A 21,131-nucleotide genomic window follows, 5' to 3' on the forward strand; every position below is an offset into this window, starting at 1 on the left:
GAGATTGTGCGTGTTTACCCAGAGAGAGTGAAGCCCTGTCAGGTGGTGCTTTCCAGCAGGGCAAAGGCCTTTGCAATGGGAGCGCAGCCGTGCTCCAGGGAAAAGGGGTTATCTGTGGGAGGAACAGCTGTGGCACCCCTCCCATGCTCCTGCTTCTCCTTCCTGAATAGGGCTCAGCTCTCCGGACAGCCCAGGAGGTGATGCATCCAGCAGCAGTTCCCAAAGCCCATGGATGTCACAGCCAGTGGGGAAGGTGAGTCTGTGCCTGCAGGTTGGCTTTGGCTGAGGTATATCCAGCACCTGCAGGATCTTTGATGGCGCTCAGAGGAGACCATGCTGCTGCTGCTCCTCTTTAGGAGGAATTTGGTTTTGCCTGGGCAGGATTTAGCTGCATTTGCAACAAGGCAGGTGAGCAAGTTGATGCTGTCCCACTTCCAGCGCTTCCCTCCCCTCCTGCATTTGCTGCTGTTGGGTGACGGGGGCTGAGTACGGCAGCAGGAAAAGCTGAAAGTGGGGATGGAGCCACATGAACCCTGTGGGAGCAAAGGAAATTATTTAGGATGGGATCAGCTCTGTGGCTGCTGGGTTGGTCACACACCTGAACCCACTGGACTGCAGCTGCTTTGGGCAGCGATTTGACCTGCACTGAGCACTGGTGGGGAAGCTCCAGGAGCACTCCCTGAGCTGTTAGTCCTGGATGTGGAGATGGTAATTCCCACCTGAGGAGACTGCTGAAAGGTTTTGTGTGTGAAACCAGTGCAGCTGGATGGAGGCTGCCTGTCCACCCCTGCCTGGCAGCTGTGTTTTTGGACAGGGAGCTCCTCTTCTGAGGGTGCAGAGGCACTGATTCAGGATGGTGCTCAAATGGCTGCAGATGTCTGTGTTCTCTCAAAGCTGGGCGTGTTTTCACCCAAATCCTCCTGGTCTGTTTGGATCCATGGGTATCCCTGGAGCTACAGTCAGTGTTAGAGCAGAGGATGTGGTTTGGGGTGAAACCCTGCTTGCAATTAAAGTACTGGGTGCTCATTCCAAGCAGGGAAGGCTTGAGCTGGATATTAGGAGAAGGTTCTTTCCCCCAGAGGGTGGTCAGGCACTGAGCAGGCTCCCCAGGGAATGGTCACGGCCCCAAGGCTGCCGGAGCTCCAGGAGCGTTTGGCAATGCCTCAGGCACACAATGGGATTGTCCTGGTGTCTGTGCAGGGCAGGAGCTGGACTGGCTGATCCTTATGGATCCCTTCCAACTCGGGATATTCTGCGATCTCTTGGAACAAGCCTCCAGCTCTCAGCAAGCATCCTGGGATGTGCAGGAGAGTGTTTTAGGCTGGAGGGGGCATTGTGCCGCAGACAGAGCTGTGCTTGCCCGCTCGTCGCCCAGCCCGCTCCTGCCCTCCCGTGGCCAGCTCCGTAATTCCACAGAATCCCACAATCCTGGAGTGCTTGGGATTGGAAGGGACATCAAAGCCTGTCCAGTGCCATGGGCCCTGACACCTTCACTATCCTGGGCTGCTCCAAGCCTTGTCCAGCCTGGCCTTGGACGCTGCCAGGGATGGGGCAGCCACAGTTTCTCTGGGAAACCTGTGCCAGGGCCTCAGCCCCACACAGGGAAGGAATTCTTCCCAATGTCCCATCTAACCCTGCTCCCTTTCAATATCTCACAGAACCATGGAAGAGCTTTGGGTGGGAAGGGACCTTTAAAGCTTGTCTTGATTATTTGCCATCCTGTAAATATTTCCTCTAATTTCCTTCCCTGTTTCATTTCTCTGCTCCCACAGGACTTTGCCTTCCCTCCACACAGTATTCCTGGAGCTTGCTGCCATGCCAAGATCTTTCCAGAAAGCCGGAGCTCCCTGCAGGCTATCCGGGATCAGCATGGCACATTCCGGATGAGGAGCCTGACCAAGGTCATTTGGGAAGGGCTGAGGGATTTTAGAATTCTTCAAATCCAAGGGCACAGGGGGCACCTGCAAGCCCCCCCAGCCCCGGCCAGACCCTGCGGGCGGGAACAAAAACTTTTGCCAAGCAAAACACATTTTATTTCGCCAGCAAAACGCACATATTTAACAGATATTGAACATTTCATCGCACAAAGACGTGGGAATCGGGACAGCTACGGCATCAGGAATGGGGCACCCAGCGTGGGCTACTCGAGGGCCGCACGGCAGCCTGGCAAAGGACACTTTTATTCCGGGGTTTTGTTGAGGGCGCGCGGAACGGAGGCATTTTGTTTAATTACCGCTCTCCGGCTCCTGAGGGCTCGGGCTCCGGCCCTGAGGGGCGGCGGCTCCGCCTCAGGGCGCCGCCTGCCGGTCGCGCGGGGGTCGGGAGGCCACGCGGTTGCCACGGCAACGGGGGGGGGGGGAACGACGCCCCGCCCGGCCCCGCCCCCCCGGGCCCCGCCGTCCCGCGCACGCGCCGGCGCGGGGTCGCGCGCACGCCGCGTCACGCCTCCCGCCGCGCGGCCCCGCCCGCCCCTCCCGCCGCGGCCCCGGCCCGCGTCCCCCGGGGCCTCCCCCGCCACCCCCGGTGCGCCCCCGCCGGTGCCCGTGCCCTCCGCCGCCATGAGGCGCGGCGAGCGGCGGGCGCACGGCGGGAACGTGGGCAAGGCCGCTCTGGAGGAGCAGCAGCCGCCGCCGCCGCCGCCGCCCCCCGCGCAGCCCAACGGCGGCGCTCCCGGGGCCGAGCGGGACGGCGTCGGACCCCGCCGCAGCACCGAGTCCGAGGTGTACGACGACGGCACCAACACGTTCTTCTGGTGAGAGGCGCCGGGCATGGGCCGGGGGGCTCTGCGTGGGCCAAGGGGGCCCTAAGGAATGGGATGTGGAGGGGCTGGGGAATGGGATGTGGGGGATCCCTAAGGAATGGGATGTGGAGGGCCTGGGGAATGGGATGTGGGGTGTCCCTAAGGAATGTGGTATGGAGGGGCTGGGGAATGGGATGTGAGGGTCCCTAAGGAATGGGATGTGGAGGGGCTGGGGAATGGGATGTGGGGAGTCCCTAAGGAATATGGTATGGAGGGGCTGGGGAATGGGATGTGGGGGTCCCTAAGGAATGGGATATGCAGGGGCCCCCAAGGAATAGGGTCCCCGAGTTATCTGCTCCCTATTATCTGCTGTTTATGTGCCTCTTCTGTTGCTGATAGCGGTGCTGGAATCGGCTGCAAGTGTTTCCCTGGTGTGGCCCTACCGCTAATTGTTTGCTGGCAATTTAACGGGAATTCAGGGCTGGCTTTTGGCAGCAACACCTCTTTTCCCAGTCCTGGTCCCTGCTTTTCCAGGAGCAGGATCCTTAGGGCTGAGCCCGACGGCTTGTCCTGCCTGGTGGGTGCCTTGGAGGTGTTTTCCAGTACCTTGGGAGCCCACTGTGTTCGGGCAAGCATTCCTGCCTGATTCCAGTTATCAGCATGGTTTACATGGACTCCACCTCCTTCTCTCCTCTCCCGTAATCTTGGAAGGGGTTTTTTCCTCTTTTCCTCCCAGTGATCCTGGCAGAAAGTTGAAGTTGTTGTGCCCCACTCCTGCTGGGCAGGCGTTGTGTATTTTTGTGTATCTCAGTCCGTAAAACGGGTGCAGAAACCCACGGCTGCTGGTGTTGGGCCAGCGGAGAAAATCAGCTTATTGTTAAATTCAGTCCTCGCAGGGAGAGGTGTGTTCGTACCTGGAAAAGTGCTCCTAAATCCCAACCTTGCTGGAGGTGTTCCATGAATCCTCTCAGCAGCACGCTCCGTGTGTGTAGGCAGAGGTGTTTTTCCGTGTGTTAAACACGCGTCCCTTTCCCTAAAGAAAACCCAGCCGGCACTGAAGGCGCGCGTTTGGAATCTGAGCCAAAGGCGATGGGATTTGGCTGGAGCCTGGCGTGGAGGAGTGGGAGGGGAGGGCACTTGGCTCTCACCCTGCCAATCTGGGCAGCAGAGGAGCCGAGGGTGTTGATCCCGATGAAGGAGGTGACATTCCTGCCAGTGCAAGCTGCGGAGGAACACTGGGATGCTGCGGGATCCCTGCGGAGCCCTGCAGGGACATTGTGGTCTCGGGGACAAAAGGACCTTTCCCGGCGGGCACACCACGTGTAGGCTGAGCGAATCGCGGGATCCCGGTGCCAACCTTTAAATGGAAAATGGGTAAAGCTGTCCTTTCCTTACTCCCTCGTTCAGGTGGCTCCTGCCAGCTGTTTTGTGAAGCTGTAAAATACTTGGTTTTGCTGTAGAATCTGGCCTCGTTGCAGCTTTTGGTGGTGCTGACAGGGCTGTCACCCCAGAATGAACACCGTAGTGCAGTTTAGTGTGGCCATGTGGATTGTTCCTTTGGAAATCTGGATGTGTGCCTTGTTCTCTCAGGAGCTTCCCTGTGTCAGGTGGTCCCTTCCAGGAGGGCAGTGTGGACAAGTGTTTCTTAAGTTCGCTATTTATCCACTTTTCTTTTCCCTAGTAGCTCATGCTGGCAACCGGAAATTTGAACATCTGGAAAAGTCCCAAGGTTTTTCCTCCTGTTACTTTTGCCCTGTATGTGTTAGAGTATCCTTTGGCAATGACTCAGTTCCTACCGTGTCCAAGAATAAAGATGATCCGGAGAAATGATTTTCTTCCTGTGACCCTTGAGACTCCTCTCATGCTGTGGAGGTGGCCACAGGAAAGGGAAATTTTTAAGAGTGGCCGCTCTCTGAGTTTGGGAAAACATGGAATGCACCTTCTCGTTGGAGTTCAGGAGTTAGGGATAAGGTTACTCTTGTGGCTCGCTCCTTTTGCGAAAATTAGAAGATTTTGGATCTGTGGACACAGAAATCATTCCAGGTGTAGTTTAATTTGCAGAGGTTATTTTCCTCCTATAAATGTGGTCCTTGGGAAAGGTGGAGCTTCCTAGCTGGCTTCCTGCTCTTTAAAATCTGTTTGGAGCTTTGGAAAACCACTTGTGCGCTAATATCTCTGGTCTTATTCCATGTAAATGACTTGGAACTGGAAAATACTCCCCTGTGGAAACCTGCTCAGTCAGCGTAACCTGGCAGCTCCCTTTGCCATTAGGAAATGCCAAGGGAAGGGAACAGGAGGAAGCTTTCTGAGGCAGATCCCTGGTTTCTGTATCATTTATCCCTGAACTGATTTCCTAGTGGGGAGCTGGGAATGCCAAGCTTTCCTGGCAAGCCACTGGAACATGTTCCCTGTTGTTTCCAGCACCTTGGATTGTTCTTGTCTGTGTGCCTTCAGTAGGAGCTTTCACACAAAGCCCTGCTTGTTCTGGGGTCATTCAGTTGGATATTGTGTGTGATGTTCTCCTAAAATTTCTGCAGGTATTTCATGGCTTGTCTTTAACCAAAGAAGATCTTCCAGGGAAATGTCCATCGAGTCTTGATTTGAGGGTGTTGAGAGGTGCCAGATGCGCTTTTGCCACCACATTGTGACTCAGTGGGTTAATTGCTTTTTCAAAGCCTTACTTTAATTTGGATTTCATTAGCTTTAATGTCACCTTTTGATTATTAATGTGTTTTATCTCTCACACTAATAATCTCACGTTGCCAGCACATGGATGTGATATTAATTCCCGAGGTCATGGTGTGGCAGCAGAGGTCTGTGGAGCTCAGGATGTTAAAATTAATAAGAAAAAAACTAAAAAAGAGTGAATGGCAGTGATTCTACAGGCTAATGGCAGTGTTTGTAGGAATCATTCCACCTTCCTGTGCAAAAAGCATGGAATTTGCAGCTAAGCAAGAGGCAGTCCCTGCTGGCATGTTCCTCTCGGTGTGTTCAGTGTTGTGACTCTTCCCAGATGGCCTGGGAAATGAGGATATATGTGGGCAAACCAGCTGGTGTTGGAAAGAAGGGATTGCTACTCAACCCAAAACATTCCTTCCCCATTCCTTGTGGAGATTGCTCTTATCTCTGAAATACCCGGGATTTGCTAAGGGCGGTCTGCAGGAAGAGGTGGGGATTTATCCAGAAGAGAGATTAGGGAGATGGAACATCCGCAGGTTGGCAGGAGCTGCTCTCTGTGCCCTCTCCTGAGGGGTGGCTGTGGCCCTTCCAAGGCAGCTTTCCTGGAGTTTGCTGGGAGCTGAACTTGGGATTTTTCCCTGCTTTGATGATGCCGCTCCGAGCCACGCTGCCCGCTCAGGATTCGCCGCACTGGAGAAAAGGAGCATTGCTCCGGAGCCCTGGGTCACCCTGCCATGCTTTTCCAGCCTGTGGGAATGCCCTGGGCAGGGAGCAGGGACATCCAGGCCTTGTGCAATCCCACTAAGCCACATTTGCCAGCTGGTCATGGATGAGAGGGCCTGTGCCTTGGGAATTGCGCTATGGGAATGGCATTGCCCTTTCCTCAAAGGAAGGGGCAGCAATAGTTCTGCCAAGTAAGCTGGAAATGCAGAAGGGATGTCTTTGTGGAGAGGGCCTGTCAGAGTTCAATGCCCCATCTGGATATCAGGTCTCTATATTGCCTTTTTTTTTGTAGACACATTCCCAAAGTTTTAAGGAGAGTATGGAAAAATGTGCTCAAAGAATGTTCCCTGTCATTCCCTGTCACCTGTTTCAGTAGAACTGCCCTAAACTATCTTCCAAGACTCACATTTCCATAGGTTTAAGTAAAAAATGTTTAATAATTGAAATAGTGCATTTGTGTAACTTGCAAGCTCTGTGGAACTGATGGAAACTTTGGGAACTTGTTCTTTCCTCCTGAGTGGAAGGAAAACCCCAGATTTGCTGAAGCTTTGCTGTTGACCTGAGGTTCTGGGCCTCTGGAGGTCTGTGCTCCTGGGCTTCTTTGGAGAGATGGCAAGGAAAAGGCAGGTTGCTATTTTGGAGTGTCACAAGTCTGTACGGAAATTTAATCGGCCTCGGGTGACTTCAGGGATGTGCCGAAGATCTGCGACTGCTCTAAGAATAGGGACTGTTTTATGGACTCTGAGAGTTTAAACAGATTTTAAATCAAAACTTAGAGCTTAAAGCCAGCAGGGATATTTGTATGGTTGGGTTTGACTTGAAGTTGTCCAAACCGACCATCTATCCCCAACAGTTAGTTACAATTTTTACTTAAAATAAAAATTAAATTAGTTTTAAATTTGTTTTAAATTAGTATTAATTTTTGTTGTGTTTTCTTGTGTCTTATTCTTGACTCAACCCTCTGCTGCTTTTGGAGGAAACTTTGTTGTACTTTTTTCCATATTTTCTTAGAATTTCCGGGTGATATGTTGTTTTATGGAGGGTACGGAACTTTGACATCCATTTAAAAATCTCTTTCAGGAATGGTTTAATGAATTTTCCATTATTTGGAATAAAGAATTAAGTAATGAAAAAGTCACTGACAGATTTTTGGGTCTGCTGACAGATCCTTTCACCAGCAGCTGCAGTTAATGCAACTTTTTTAACCCAAGGGGCAAACTGGACTGCCTCTCCTTTGGAATTTTGTTCCACTTAAGAGGACTGACCAAAATATTAATAAATAAATTCTTTGCATTGTGTTCCAGTGATTGTTATTGTTTTTAATGGAGTTATTGCATCACTGGTGACAAACAAGCCATGGATAACAAGGGTGTGGTCCCTGTATAAGCTGATTTTAATTTGTGGGAGATTGAATGAGGCCAAGGGCTGCCTGCTCCTGGGTGGTACTCTCTCCTTTTCACCCAAGGATCTGCCAGAATTGCCCAAAAAATGACATGTTTAAACGATTTCCTTACATCATTTCTGTCATAGACTTCAACTGGAAAATAAAAGAGCTTGTAGTCATTTTCTTGACAGACCTGCAGTGTCTCAGTGTGACAGGAGAATGACCTAGCATGAAAAAGAGAAGTTGGGATCAAACTTAATCCTATTAACTAGGAAAAAAACCACTTTTTTTGTGATCTGCAGTGCGGGAGAGCTTCACTTGCTCTCACTTGGTGTTTGAATTAGCAGGGCAAGGGCTTGTGTGAAAACAAATCTGATTTACTTCATTTCAATCTCCCAGGGCTTGAGCGGGGAAAGAGCCAAATGTGTGGTGCAGAAAGGCAGAAAAATAAGCCACTTAATATTCCAGCTTTTTAACAGCGTGGGATTTGTTGTGAGTTCTCTTCCTGGCCTTAGATTTTTTTGTGCCCAGGTATGTCAGGCACTGCTTTGCAGAGTTTTTGATGTGAAACCTCCCAGATCTGGCTGCAGTTTGTACCCTCTTTGCTTCGGGCTTGTTGCCCAAGCTCCTGTGTGTAATTCTAAGGGGAAGATTCCCAGCTTAGCTCTTTTCAGCCTCCCAGGCTCCAGGCCAGGAGAACATAAGCCTTTCCATGTAATTCCTGCCTTGCTTACCTTGCTGGGTTGTTCTTAGCTCACCTTCCCCTGGTGTATTATTTTAAGGTGTGTGTGGAGATGGAAACAATCCCCTTGTGCCGTTAAATTCATCCTGATCTCTCAGACAAACCCTTCCTTAAGGAGAGCTGCTCCTTTTTGTGGATTTTTATTTTATTTTTAAACTCTTGAGCTGTGAGAAGACATGGTGCACATCCATATTTCCTGGCTTGTTTTCCTCTCTGAAGTGGATTTGTGTGATGCTGTGCTCCCTCTCATTGCTGTGTCACTGCTCACAGCTCTCTGCCAGGGATGCCAACTTGCTCTTCCCAGAAGTCAAGCCCATCTCCAGAGTCTTTTATCCCAGCTCCTGGAATTCATGCTGTGCTGGAAGCACCTTTTACCTTAAAAACCTCCTAGGAGGGAATCTGGTAGCCTCTGGAGATGAATGCTGAGCTACAAGGGAAGTGATGAGAGAGGAGCCTCTTGTTTCTCCTTAAACAGGGCAGCTGCTTGGGTATCAGGCTAGTGGCTGTGGCACCAAAAAGAAGTGGGAAATGCATGGGGCTCCCCAGCCCTGACCCTTCACTGTCCTACAAGATCCTCACAACACAACTGAGTCACCCTTGTGCTGGTAGAGGGGTTCCCAAGGTGTTTGTCCAAGGGCGGACCTGTAATAACTGATTTTTTGGCAATTTATGGGATCTGAATGCATTGAAAAAGCAGCTGACTTGTTGTGGGTGCTCAGGTGGTGAAACAGCAAGGTGGGATTCCAGATTTGTTTTCGTAGCCTCTTCAAAAATAAACAACAATGTGACTACTATATGTAATACATAATATCTATAACTCTACAACAATAAGTATAACCGTGTAACAATATAACAACACAATAATAAGTTTCAAAACCAGACAAGCAAAACAAGGCGTGAGATACCAAAATAGCCGGGAGTTCATGTAACCTGTCTGGTGTTGGCTGTAGAATCCATTCATTACATCCACATGTAATGGGTGTACAGGAGCAGGGTGTGATTGGAGCGTGGGCTCCGTGCTGCTGTCCTGCCTCCTGGCAGAGGCAGGTCCTGGGAGAGGCTGGGTTTAGTTCTCCAGTTCCTGCAGGATCCAGGGCAGGCCCCACGTCAGCTCTGATGGCTGAATCACCTGTCCTGGCACCTGGGAAGATGCAGCTGCCGAGCAGGAGCTTGCAGCTCCCAAGCTTTTCCCTGGGTTTTAGCACACTGATTCCTTGCTAATCCTGGAAGTGCTCGTGGGTCCTCGTGTTTTTCTGCTGGAGCTGGTGGTCTGTGTCCTCGGGACCACGAGGGAGGAGAGCCGTCAATGCCAAACTCTGTTCTGGCAGGGGCAGAAGAGGATTGTGTCTGCTTATGAGGTATTGCCTGTGTGGGATTGCAGGGATGCTGTGGAGAATGTGGGGTTTGCAGTAGGATGGAATTTTTGTTCACTGGCAGCCTTTCTTGGACTTTCAGAGCAGTTTTAGGTGGGTTGCTGTGGGGTTGTTTCAAGGGAAAGTCAGTGAATGGTTTGGAAATTCCAAGGTTTATTGTGCACTGTGCAACCTGAATATACAAACCTTGGAATAACATGGAGATGGGGTGTGAGCTGCTGTTACAAAGAATATATAAAGAAAATGGAAATAGTGCCAAAACATGTCACATACACTTTCTTCTACAAGTTTTGTCCTCCTTTCAGCTTCCTCTTTATAGGTGGGGGTTTTTATTAGTTTGTGTTAAGGGATGTTATTCTCTGAACCAAAACTCATGGCCTGTCCTTTGGCCTTACTTGGACAGAGTTCCCATGCTTCCCAACTGGAGCCAGAGGAGTTTTCCAATGAAAACAGTAAGTTGCTCCTCATTAGAAAGGGAATTTTCAACTTGAAGTAAGAAAAGATGCAGGCATTGTAAGAATATTCTCTGTGTGGTGATCAGGGGGTGTAGGGTATGGGTGTCACCTTGGGTGGGTATGCTCTGCTTGCTCTCCTTCCATAGAATCACAGAATCCTGGAATGGTTTGGGCTGGAAGGGACCTTAAAGTTCATCCAGTCCCAAGGGCAGGGACGCCTTCCACTGGCCCAAGTTGCTCCAAGCCCAGTCCAACCTGGCCTTGGACACTTCTAGGGATAGGGCAGCCACAGTTTCTCTGGACAACATGTGCCAGAAGAATTTCTCCCTGAGTGCTTCACCAAAATCCGTATAAATCTCTGGACTCCCATGGGTGAGGATGTTTTACTGCTATGGAACAGCCACCCAGCTTTGCTGACATGGTTGTTCCACAGAAACCCCTTGTGCTAAGTACACTGAAACTGTAGGAATATACCTGAAAATCTGACATCTTGAGGTGGCGTCAGAGTTCTTATAACAGCAACTGTTCTCCTTAGGAGTTGGTTTTTTTTTGTGTTTTTTTTTTTTTTTAATTTTTAATGTCTGGTTTTTCTTGGGTAATTCCCATGTCTGGAGTGAATTCCCTTTGGTTGCTCTCAAGGGCCTGCTTCCTCAGCTGCAATTTTGATTTGTAGGCTGTGAAGTAGAGCAGCACTGTCAGGTGTGGACCTGCCAAACCTGGGGAGACACCTGGAGCTGTTTAGATCCGGGTGTTTGCACTGGGTGCTGGTTTTTTCCAAGCTGCTGCTGATCACATGCAGTGCCACTGTAAGTTCTGCTCTCTGTGCTCTGCAGTTCAGAAAACATCAATATTCCTGACTGCTGGCCATGGTTTTGGCCTCCTGAGGCTGCACTGGCAGGGTGAGATGTGAGTTTTCCTGCTGTTTAACGTCAGTTTTCTCTGTTCTGAATTTCAGGAGAGCTCATACTCTGACAGTGCTGTTCATCCTCACGTGTGCGCTGGGCTACGTTACCCTGCTGGAAGAGACTCCCCAGGACACAGCCTACAACACAAAGAGGTGAATATCTCTGTAATATCTGAATATTCCAGGTGTGTTTTGGAAAAGGAACCTCCAGTGACCCCTGTGCTCCCTTGTGGAAGTGCCTGTTCCCTTAGGAAGTTACAAAACCAGTCCTAAGTCTGTCAGCTTCTCTGATGCTGATCATTGAATTCAATTTCTAATCAGTTTAGTGTCACTGTCAGGCCTGTGGCTGCTCTGTGGTGTGATTTAAAGCAAAACACAAAAAGCTTGCTAAAGCCTCCTGGCTGGGTTTCTTTGGCAAGGATTCTGTTGCTGTTTCTTAAAATAGTCTTTTCTTAAAAATAACCTTTCCTTAAAATAACCATCACTTCAAAATGCTGGGAGCTGTGACTAAATTTTTCTGGCTCAAATGCTCTTTGTAAAATTCTGTTCAAGATTTCAATACAAATCCTTTTTTGTTGTTGAAAATTGCTGGGAGAACGTGTAGCCCGGAGGGAAGCTCTGGGGAAATAAGAACGAATCTTACATGTGTGGTCAGTTCCTACTGTAATTTAAACTGGTCCAATGTGGTTGAATTTCTCCCCTTTTAAAATACAACAGGGAAGAAGAAGAGGGTAGGAAAATGGTGTTTTTAAAAGCTTAATATGTTTTAAAGATACGCTGCAAAGCATCATTGCTAGAAGCAAGAAAATAATTCTTTTCTACCAGTCTGGTTTCTTAAATATAATGAAATTTTCCCCCTTGCTGTTGAAGGGGTTTATTTTCCCTCTTTTTGTACATTTCTGAAGTGACTCAGGATATAGCATCCATTGTTGTGGAGATGCAGGAATTGTGGTATTTCCTGAGATAATCTTGGCTCTTTACACAATGCCTGGGGGTAATGGAACTCCCACTGTGCCCCACTATGAGCTGGGATTTCACACGTGGGGGTGACATGGGACAAGCTGGAAGGTGTCTGGAGCTGGGAAAGGTTCTGGAAGGTTACTGTGTGAACAAATGCCATTTTGTTCCCAGTCATAATGAGGGAGGCCAGGCTTGAGGGGTGGTGTGGCCTGGAATGGCCACTCAGAATTGGGAAGGGGAAGAGCTGAAAGAGAAGTGATGATGCATCCTTAGGGAGTAATACAGAGCTAAGGTGACTCAGTGGAATATCTTATTATTGAGCTTAGAGCCTCAGCTGCCCTAATCAAAACAAACCCAGGGAAGATTAGTCAGCAGGTGGATCTTTCTCTCAGGAAACACAAGTTGTTGTGTGCTTATTCAGTGCCCAGTTGTTAAAATCAATTTACAGCATCATGCCAAGAAAGGGACAGCAAATGGGCTTTGCTCACTCCTGCAGCCCTGCAAGGTCTTGGCACAAAAATCCTCGAAAAGGAGCATCCCGAGGCTTGGACGTGATCTTCCAAATATTCCACGTTTCATGTACCTCTGGACAAAAGGAAGTATTTCAGAGCAGGCTGAGACAGGGGCATGGTGTGCATCGTATGTGCTCATAGCCCAAATTAGCGCAGATTTTTTTGCGTTCATAATTTAAAATCCCTCCCCCTGCCCTGAGACCTTTGTCAGTCCTAGTGTGGAGCTGTGTTGTCCCGCGGTTCCAAGCCCCACCCAGCACGAGGCTGTCCCTGTGTGCCGGTGTTCCTCGGGAACACTTGGTGCCTAATGACCTGGGGGGGGGGGGTTTGTCACCAGGGAGCAGCGTCTGGAGCTGTCACAGGGTTTTATTTCCACCTCCTGCACACTGACAGTGGAGCAGTGTCTGGGGTAGGTGCAGAGCCTAAATGCACACTTCCAAAGGCTCCAGCCTCCTTTGTTACCATGCCCTGGCTGAGGTGTCCTTGTGAGCTGCAGTAAGTGCTCAGAGCAGTAAATTGGGGTGAACTTCCCAAATTTGCCGGCTCTGTTTCCCAGACTGGAGTTGTGGGATGGTCCCCCCTTCCCCCCTGTAAAATCAGGATTTTATCACCCTATAAAATGCTCCATGCGGTCACTGGCAGGAGCAGGGTGAGAGGTGGATTCGTGGAATCACTCACGGGAGAAGTGATGGACAGGAGCCGAGTGAGAGCAGGAACCTCTGAGCTCACGGGGTGCGGTCTCTGCGGCTGAGATTGGTGTTTGCATCTGTTACAGGACTTCTGTCCTGCAATAGGGCAGGGCACTGAAACAATTAAAGGAGGATTGCTTGGGGTTTTTTTAAGATTAGTTTGCAGGAGATTTTTATATGTAAATGTAGTAAGAGTTCACTGGGATCACACACGTGGTCAGCCTGCCCCCGGTGTGAGAGCAGTGGAACATTGCCTTTGTTAGGCAAGGAGAGGTTGTGCTGTGAACCTGTCTGCTCCGTGAGGGCTTTATTCCCACTGTTCTTCCAGCCATGGCATAGCTCATCCTGACTGACAGCTGTGACATTCTCCTCTGTTCGGCCTGGACTGAGCTCCAGCTCTGAGTGTAGCCAAATAAACACTGAGCACCTCCTCTGCATACCACGGAAGAAATCCACAGCTCCCAAATATTTTGAATGCTGAGCAGGGTCTTTTGGGGGGAAGAAAAGTTCTTTTTTTCCATAAAAACATGTTCGGGTTTAAAAGCACCGGTGTGCTTCAGGGCTGTACGTTGAATTTCCAGCTGGGAAACGTCTCTCCTGAGATGATTTTTTACACAGCTCTTGGCAATGCCTGCTTTCCATGGGGACAGGTCTCCTGCTGATCTCCTGCTGCTTTGGCTGAGCACCCACAGGGAAATGGAGGTAACAGGAGGCCAGAGCCCTCTTCCAGGGCTTGTGGTGCCCTGAGGGGGTTGTACCAGCTGTGCCAGCATGGATCCAGCCCGGGAGAGGACAAGGAGTGGGAGCTGGCTCCTTGAATCCCAGGACAAAGGGCCATACACAGTTCCTCATTGTCCTGTGTGCCTGAATCAACTCTCAGCACAAACAAGAGTCTGTTTGTACTGATGGAGCTGCTGCCAGCCTCTCCCTTTTTAAAATTTTTATTTTAAATTTGGTTAAGTGCTAAAATGATTTTTGTGGGTGCACTTTGCTGTTTTGTGCCTTCCTGATTTGCTGCTCAGGAAAATCCATTGGCTGTGTCCAGCCAGGTGAGGAGAGGAGAGCCCCTCTCAGGTGCTGGAGCATTCCTGCCTCAGGACAGGCTGCTGCTTAGGCATTGGAAGTTTCCTAAGGAGGTAAATTAATGAGGATAAGAGGGAAAATTTAGTTAACACTGAGGGAAAAAAAAATAAATGGAGCTGGTGGGGTTATTTATGCAAATTTGTGATTTGCTTCCAAACTTCCTGTGGTGAACTTGAAGTGAATGTATCTGGATCCCCAGCATATTTCAGCACAGCAGCTCTTGGGCCAAGAGTGGGTTTTGAAGGAAGTAGCACAGCTGAGCTCTTGTGGTGATTTGATTCCAGGATGTGAATTCCAGCTTTGGGAAGACAACCCTCCCAAGGCCAGAGCAGTGGTCTGAACCCCTCAGTCCACGGCTGAGCTTGTCGCACCACACAGGACTGGGGCTTCCAGATGCAGCCAGGGACTCAAAATGCAGAATATTCTCATTATTGGAGGTCAGCTGAAAGGGTTTTGCCCTCCAGATCTTTAGAAACCCCTATGGAACTCTCTATTCACAGATCCATTCAACACCTAATTCTGGTGTGCTTCCCAGTGTTTAAAGCATGCAAAATTACTGAGTTACATCTGTTAACTAAACCCCATTTTTATTTTCAGGAAGGACAAACATTTGTACTCAGAGGTGAATGTTACAAAATAGTTTCTGTAAATCCTTTAGTCTTCTGTTTTGAAAGGTTCTTTGACATGTTTAAAGCACAAACAGTCTCCTGTTGCTTCTGGTTTGTAACATTTTCTCTCTGGCAGCAAAATTACTGGGTATTTTGTGTGATTTCTGCAGACTGAGCCATTTTATTTGCAGTCAGGGATTGCATCATTTTCTGCAAACATGGAATGAGCTCTTTCCCAGTTGTCCATCCTTTCAGCCAGCTCTTAAGCAGGTGAAATGAGACAGCAAGCAGGACCCAGTGGGAGCTGAAGTGCAGTAAAAAGAGCACTTTTGGATTGCTTTATGCCATTTAATCCATTAAAACTAAAGGAACATGCCCAGGGTCGTAGGTCTTTGGTATACTTGGGCTTCTGGTCTGATAATTTATTTTTATTTAAAGTCTCTGTTATGTTCCTTAGGCTCTGTGTTATGGTTCCAGCTCTTGAAATAGCAGCAGTGCTGGTGTGGTCTGGAAAGCTCCTGCTTGTCTTTAATTGGTTAAGAAGCTGTTTTGGAGTGGTGACAAGTCTGACAGCTCCTTTTTAAATTCCCTTGAAATGTGGTGGAGCGGTGAGAGCTGTCTCACTGCTAAATCCTGTGTGTCTTTGTGAGCCAGTGGGAATAAAAGCTGCTCCCAGGCACAGGGAACTGTTTGACTCGCTGTGATCCTCAGCCTTTTTTTGGCTGTTTTTTCTGGATGGTGTCTGGATCCATTTAAGAGGGACACATTCAGCTGTTAAAGAACAAGGGCCAGACATTTCTTTCATCAGAGAACATAATTTGCAGTCTCAGGAGGAGGAGGATGAGGCAATAAACCAGAGTGTTCTGTTTTTCCTTGCAGAGGAATCGTCGCCAGTATTTTGGTTTTCTTGTGTTTTGGCGTGACACAAGCTAAAGATGGACCATTCTCAAGACCTCACCCAGGTAAATTCACCTTGCTGGGCTCGCTCAAATCCTCCTGAGCAGCTGCCTGCTCTGTGAGGGAGGTAAATGTTTGTGCTGCCTGGAGAGCAGGTAAGTTGTCATTTCAGTAATCACAGGTTCCTCAGCAGTGCACTGGTCATGGAGGCTCCTCCATAACCACCCTGCTGGGCTTCCATGGAGCCTGCAGATCTGTTTGGATCTCCCTGCTTTGGCTTCCTGTTGTAGTTAAAGAGCTCTGTGAGAACTGCCAGGTTCTTAAACCTGAACTTGCCCTGTTTATCCTCGTTTTTTCTCCTCTCTGTGTTGGGACTGCACTTGTGACCTTGTATCCAGTGCAGGAGCACTTCCTGATCTCCATGTCCATTTTCCATGGGAGATTAGAGGCCGTTGATTATGATTTTAAAGGTTTCTTGTAAGACTGGAAGTCTTGAAAGCACAACACAAACCTCTTCCAGGTAATGAAATAGCAGGTGAAACATGAAAATATTTAAATGGCTTTGATCTCTTGCCTAGTTTTAAATGTGAATCGTTGAAAGAGGAAGAATTAAGGGAATTCATATAGGCTTAAATAATATTCCTGAAAGCACTGGGCTCTCCTACAGCCAAATAAAGCTGGGTTTTATGCCAGAAATTTAACCCAGCAGCCACCCCACAACCCTCAGCCAAAGCAGGTGTGGTTCCAGAGCAGTGCTCTCAGCACACCTCTGCAGACCTGGGGCTTTATTAAATTTGCCTTTCTTATTTAATAGCAGGTTCTAGTCTTTCCTTCTGTTCCAGTTAATTGTGGTTCCTTCTGTGAAATCAGTTGCTCTTTTTGAGGACACCAGTGACACTTGGGTGCACCCAGGTTTTGAGGGTTTGTCTGGGCTGGTTTTAGTCCCTAGAACAAAGCAGGGAAGTTTGGCTTTTAGTCTTGCCCCCAATGCAACATTTCCCCATAACATTCTGGCATTGTTTTGAGCTTCCTGCTATCAATGTCCTCTCCAGAGCTGCAGGGTTATTTTGGGGATTTCTGTGATAATGTGATGCTTCCCAAATTCCTGGTTCTGGACCGTGGAGCTGTGTTAGGAGCTCCTCTGTCACTCCAGTCCCTTGGGATCATCCTCTGTGCTGTCCCTGCCTCCCCTGCTGCTCCTGCTGTGTTTCATTAACCTACTTTTCATTAAGGCCATTAAGGAAACTGATCCCAGCCACTACCTTAGTGGCACCTGTCCAGATTGGTGGCTTTATTTCTTTTTTTGGTTGCCTTTTCAGTATTCCCAGCTTTAGCCAGGGCTCATCCAGCTTTGCCATTTCCCTGTTGATTCCACACAGGCCCCCGTTTTCTGCAGTTTAATAATTTGCTATATGGACAGACACCAGTTGCCTCCCTGTAATTCAGAAATGTGGGATTGTCATGGAAATAAGTAGGTATGATTGTTCAGGCAAGACTGTACCAACTTGCCCTGCTTTTATCCCATTTTCCACTGGCTGTGGTTCTATCCAAACCTTCACTGCTTTAGCCCCAGAGGAGCAGTACAGTGCGAGGGACAGGTCTTAAACTCTGCTTGAGGATCCATTTATTTATTGGTGGGTGAACAGCCAAATTTGGGGAGCATTTCCTTGTAGAATTAATCCTGGGTACAGCCAGCATCAGTAGCCTGTCTCCTTAGGATTTGCAGATAAGAGATATTCTTCCTTCTCCCTGCCAGCTCCTTTTGTGGAGCTGCTGCTGTAGGAGCCCAGGGATGCTTTATTGCCTGTCAAGATAACACATCCATGCTGTCATTCCAAAGAAATTTTCCATGACAGTTATTAATGCCCTGAGAAGCAGCTTTTAATATTCCCAGCCTCTGCCAGGAGTTAGTTTGACTTAATACAGGCTGTGTGATAGGATGAGCTGGGCAGGGAGTAAATTGTGAGGGTCTGGAGTAACTTGTGGGATTGAGGGCTGGGGTGGCTGGGAATGTGCAGGCAAGGGCAGCACTGGTGGCACTGGAAGGAGCAGCTCCAGGGCAAGTGTTTTCCTTGGGCAAACAACCCGGATTTTTGTACTTTTTACTCATCTAGCCCCTCAGGCAGAGTGGGCCAGGCTCTGAGCAGAAGAAGGGAAAGAGGCTGGTTGGATTTAGCTTGCTGGGATGTTCATGCCCTCTTCCCAAATCCCTGCAAGGCAGCAGTTTAATGTTTGAGCCGAGGAATCACTGGGTTATCAGGTGTGTCAATGATTAGTGGGGACCTCCTCACTCAGGAGGAAAGCCCTGACTGGAGGGAGGCAAAATGGCCAGTGAATTAAAGGAAAACAAGTACTGGAGAGGTGGCAAAAATAACCTTTCAGCTAAAGCTGAGCCTGAGCCAGCAGGAGAGAGAACAGTGTTTGTACAGCCTTGAAGACATTTGGGGTGCAGGTCTCTGGGGAGAAACCACAGCACTACATCAGAACCAACCACATCTCAATTTTTAGTTATCTTTTTTTGCTGAGCCTGCTCAGCAGCTGCCACAGCCTGTGTACAGAGGGGAATAAAAGCTCAGACAAGGATTTAGATTTCTCTGCTTTCTCTGTCTACATCACTTTCAGGACCAATCTGTCACTTTGCTGACTGTGAGCAGTGTAAAATCTCTGGTGCAAGGTTTACGGGTTAGAAAAAAAGGCATTTTTTGGTATCTGGCAGTGACATTTAAAGGTGGGAGAAGTGTGGTGGTGAAAAGTTAATTCTCCCTGCTGGCTTGAATGTGGTGCCAGTTTGGGAAGAGGCTCCTCTCTTCCAAATAATCCTGTGACCAATGGAGGATATTTTTTTTTTTTGCTGTTTGTTTTTTTCTTAGATGCATTTTGGAAAGAGAAGCAGGTGAAAGCTGTCACAGAGCTCTGCACTGCTGTTCTGCCGGCCACACCTGCCTTTTTTTATTTTCCCTTTTTCTTTTTTTATTTCTCAGAAGTGTAAAATAGGTGATTCTGATTAATTTAGCAGGATTGCTGCAAAAAGGTCTCACCTTGCACACTGTGGTCTCTTTTAATGATGGTGTCAGAGGCTGCTTTTAAAAATGTGTGGAGTTTTGTTGGTATTTTTGGTTTCATTTTTTTTATTATTGTTTCTTTGTTTTGGTTTTTTGTTTGGGTTTTTATTTTTTAAATAATTTATTTCCTGCTTGAGGCTGAGCTGCATAAAGATATGTTTTGGGAGAGAACATCTCCTGAGGAGCTCCATGGGGAGTTGATTTGGGGTTCTGAGCTGATAACTCTGTTTGTAAGCCTCTGTTTGTTTCATTCTTGTGTAATTTATGCCTGGCCCTGCTTTGAACATCAAAGTGCCTACATTGCCTTGGAATTAACGGAGAAATTCCCAAGGCAGGCCTGAGAGTCTTGGTTTCCTGGCAAACCCTGCTGGGATTCCTCTCCATCTCCCCCATGGGCCTGAGGAAGGAGAACTCCATCTATACCCAGGAAACCCCTGAAGGCAGGTCTCATCCTGAGAGTGCTGTGTGGCATTTTTGGAATTTCAGTGTCCACCAGAATGTTGTGAGTTTTCCCGAGTTCCCTTGTGTGGAATTTTTGGGTCTGGGTAGGGAGAACTGCTGGAGCTGTGTCTGTACCCACCCTGGCTCTGCATCAGCCGCTCAGGACAGGAGACAGAAACACTGAGGGAGTCCAGAGCCCAGAAATCACTGCATGGAACAAAAGCCAGGCTCTGGATGGATCAGGGGCACAGATGAGCCTGTGGGGCACAAAACCTCCATCCAGGATGGGCTGTGACCCGAGGGCTGAGCCTGGCAGGGGAGCTGGGAGCGTGCAGACGCTGTAATTTGGACACCCTTTGGATTCAGGTGTCGCTGGGTGTGTGCATGTCTGTAATCTCACATCTGAGGAGGGCTCCCAGCAGCTGAGCTTTGCATGGCATTTCTTAGGGACAGGCCATGCATCCAGCACCTGCTGAACCTTTGGTCTGCTTGTTTTTAATTTCATTGCAAGTAAAAGTGGAGTTATCTTTGGGGTTTTGAAATGCTTTCTGCCCCTGGGGACACGACCTGGTCCTCAGGCCAAAGCTGGGCTGCTGAACACGACTCCAGCCTGCCTTGGGTGTGTCTGGTGCAGGCAAGGCTGGACAGGTCAGGTCACCTGAGACCAGGGAGAAAGCTCAGGAAGGATCAGGTTCTCCTCCACAGACTGCTGGAAGGCACTGCAGGTGGCACATTCCTTTCCTTCCCCTTGTTAACTGCTGAGTTTGTTGGGTTGGGGTGTTCTGGACCTGGATCCCTTCTTCCAGATCCAGGTCAGTGCCTGAGCAGTTCCAGCAAACTTGCACAGCAGCCTGTGTGGGAGTTGAAGATCCTTTCTGGTTGTATCCCTGGGGGAGGGTGGGGAGCACTGTGCTTGGGAGCTGGGAATTAGAGTTCTGTGGTGGGAGCCTCTCTTGAAATGGAATTGGTTTCCTGAGAAGCTGTGGCTGCCCCGTCCCTGGAAGTGTTCCAGGCCAGGTTGGATGTGGAGCAGCCTGGGCCAGGGGAAGGTGTCCCTGCCCATGGGAGGGGTGGAATGAGATGTGGTCCCTCCCAACAGAAAGCATTCCAGATTCTGTGATACTGAAATAAATGGAAAATAAATGTATGGCTTGCTCCAAAGCTGCTGACATCCCCTGTGCCTCTCTGCAGCTTACTGGAGGTTTTGGCTGTGTGTCAGCGTGGTCTATGAGCTCTTCCTCATCTTCATCCTCTTCCAGGTAAGTGACTGACACCTCCAGCTGCTAAATGCCACTTCCATGTGGGGATCAACTCCTTTGTGGTATTTTTTTTCCTGCTGACTAGAGGAGGTGCTGGTTTTTGTGAGATGGAATCATTAGGCTGTTTAATGAGACTATGAGGCTGAGGGAAATGATGATATAAAAATATTTCACCTGCTCTGACCTCCAGTCACCCTCAGCCTGGGGTAGACACCGTGTTGAAGTGGTTTTGGATGAGCTGGTGAGGGAATTCGTGTTCAGCAGCTGGTGTTTCACAGTCCAGTCTGTGCCCTGCTGGGCCACATGTGACTCAGGGGGAATTCACCTGGTTTCACCTTTGGAAATATCTTTTACCTGGAGTGACAGGTTCTTTGTAGGTGTGGGGGTTTTGCAATAAACCAAAACTTCACACCCAGCTTTGTGTGGTGGCAGGAGCTGAGGAGGAGGCTTTTCATAGAAAGATGTGCCCTTGGTGCTTCCAAAGTAAACATTTTACCATATCTTGTCCTTTAGTAAACTGAGAACTTCCCCCTGACTTGTACAATTATCAGAAGTTAAAATTAAATGTTTTGAGACAATATATTCAATCAGGCAGCTCTAAAAATCATTTTGTGTGAAAG

The 21,131-nt window shown here is 48.8% G+C and overlaps 1 protein-coding gene across 2 annotated transcripts in view; it reads left to right on the forward strand.

Moving 5' to 3' along the window:
* Positions 1-2,454: 2,454 nt before the first annotated feature.
* The window catches only part of PTDSS2 (phosphatidylserine synthase 2), a 30,127-nt gene continuing 11,450 nt past the window's right edge, over positions 2,455-21,131 (forward strand). For both annotated transcript variants that reach the window (XM_084208000.1, XM_084208001.1), the window contains exons 1-4: positions 2,455-2,752; positions 11,052-11,153; positions 15,732-15,814; positions 20,444-20,511. In XM_084208000.1, coding sequence (XP_084064126.1) covers positions 2,559-2,752; positions 11,052-11,153; positions 15,732-15,814; positions 20,444-20,511 — 447 coding nt within the window. In that variant the 5' untranslated portion in view covers positions 2,455-2,558. The remainder of the gene's footprint in view (positions 2,753-11,051; positions 11,154-15,731; positions 15,815-20,443; positions 20,512-21,131) is intronic.

The sequence above is a fragment of the Fringilla coelebs genome (assembly GCF_963513975.1).
Source record: "Fringilla coelebs genome assembly, chromosome: 6".
NCBI lineage: Eukaryota > Metazoa > Chordata > Aves > Passeriformes > Fringillidae > Fringilla > Fringilla coelebs.